The 1,785-nt window shown below is 55.4% G+C and overlaps 1 protein-coding gene across 1 annotated transcript; it reads left to right on the top strand.

The window, feature by feature from the left end:
- Nucleotides 1-215: 215 nt before the first annotated feature.
- Nucleotides 216-1,258, top strand: LOC133262024 (olfactory receptor 14C36-like). The gene has a single exon (XM_061440896.1). The coding sequence runs from the start codon at nucleotides 281-283 to the stop codon at nucleotides 1,256-1,258; it is 978 nt and encodes a 325-aa protein (XP_061296880.1). The 5' UTR covers nucleotides 216-280.
- Nucleotides 1,259-1,785: the final 527 nt, after the last annotated feature.

Here is a 1,785-nt window from a genome sequence, read left to right as displayed (position 1 = left end):
GCACAGGGCAAGTGGGAGAGGACTGATGGAAACTGCAGCTCTCTTGGTTCTGCAAAGAACTGAGACTTTTTGCCTGATGCAATGCTCTTCTGATTGTACCTAGGAGGAAGCCTCAGCAGTGTAATGACATCACTGGTAACGGCGCTGAACCTCTCCTCTCCTGCTAATATGTGCTCAGTTGTGAATGTGTAAACTGAACTTCTGTATCTGACATCCCTCCTGTCCTAACCTGTCACTGCCTTTTTCTCCTCTGACGGTGCCCCATGCCCAGAGGCAGCAGATGTCCAACGGCAGCTCCATCACCCAGTTCCTCCTCCTGCCATTCGCAGCCACGCGGGAGCTGCAGCTCTGCCACTTCTGGCTCTTCCTGGGCATCTCCCTGGCTGCGCTCCTGGGCAACGGCCTCATCATCACCAGCACAGCCTGCGACCAGCGCCTCCACACCCCCATGTACTTCTTCCTCCTCAACCTCTCCCTGCTGGACCTGGGCTGCATCTCCACCACTGTCCCCAAATCCATGGCCAATTCCCTCTGGGACGCCAGGGCCATCTCCTACGCAGGTTGTGCTGCACAGCTCTTTTTTGTTCTCTTTTTCATTTCAGCAGAGTATTTTCTCCTCACTGTCATGTCCTACGACCGCTACGTGGCCATCTGCAAGCCCCTGCACTATGAGACCCTCCTGGGCAGCAGAGCTTGTGTCCACATGGCAGCAGCTGCCTGGGGCAGTGGCTTTCTCACTGCTCTTCTGCACACAGCCAATACGTTTTCACTGCCCCTGTGCCGAGGCAATGCTGTGGAGCAGTTCTTCTGTGAAATCCCCCAGATCCTCAAGCTCTCCTGCTCACACTCCTACCTCAGGGAAGTTTGGCTTCTTGTGGTTGCCTCCCTGATTGCTGTTGGCTGTTTTGTTTTCATTGTGGGGTCCTATGTGCAGATCTTCAGGGCCGTGCTGAGGATGCCCTCTGAGCAGGGACGCCACAAAGCCTTTTCCACGTGCCTCCCTCACCTGGCCGTGCTTTCCGTTCTTCTCAGCACTGGCATATTTGCCTACCTGAAGCCCCCCTCCATCTCCTCCCCATCCCTGGATCTGGTGGTGTCAGTGCTGTACTCGGTGGTGCCTCCAGCAGTGAACCCCCTCATCTACAGCCTGAGGAACCAGGAGCTGAAGGATGCTGTGAGGAAGCTGGTGAATGGATGGGTTTCAGCAGATACACACTGCTTCCTTTACCCTGCAAAGGGCTTCCAGTGTAGCATATGAGAGGCCATGTCTTTCCTGCTTCAATTTGTGGTGATGTCTTCATGTAAATATCAGTTTTCATCTCCTGCTTAAGTAGCCACTCCTGTTGTCTGACACACAGACTTTGTGTCATGGGGGGTCTCTCATTGTATTTAAGCACAATAAACCATCTTGCAGCAACTTCTTCTCCGTGATATGTCCTCACATGGCAGGAATGAAAAGGAATGAAAGCAGCTTTCTGGCTGCTCCAGCTCTGGGATGGCTGCTCTGTGCCTGCAGCAGAAAGAGCTCTTGGGGAGCCCATTGAATGGGGCTGTTGTGCTGGTGTGGGGAGATGGGAAGGCATGGGGGGGCTGCAGAGCTCTCAGGGTGTCCTGGGCAGGAGAGCAAGGGACACAGGGGTCCCTGCAGGGGACTCCCCTGCAATGGCACGGGCTGGGGCTGCCAGGCTGAGAACAGCCCATGGGAAAGGTCTGGGTGGGCAGGAGCTGGACAGGAGGTAGCGTGTGCCCTGGCAGCAAGGGAGGACAGCAGCATCGTGGGATGTA

This window comes from Pezoporus flaviventris, unplaced genomic scaffold (genome assembly GCF_033815535.1).
Source record: "Pezoporus flaviventris isolate CSIRO_AGI_PZ_B2104156 unplaced genomic scaffold, CSIRO_AGI_Pfla_v1 ptg000179l, whole genome shotgun sequence".
Classification (NCBI taxonomy): Eukaryota; Metazoa; Chordata; class Aves; order Psittaciformes; family Psittacidae; genus Pezoporus; species Pezoporus flaviventris.
Note: the sequence above shows the minus strand (reverse complement) of the source record. Positions and strands in the feature narration are given on the sequence as shown.

Excerpts from the sequence above, each read along its gene's own strand:
- LOC133262024 (XM_061440896.1), top strand. The coding sequence starts at position 281 with ATGTCCAACGGCAGCTCCATCACCCAGTTCCTCCTCCTGCCATTCGCA.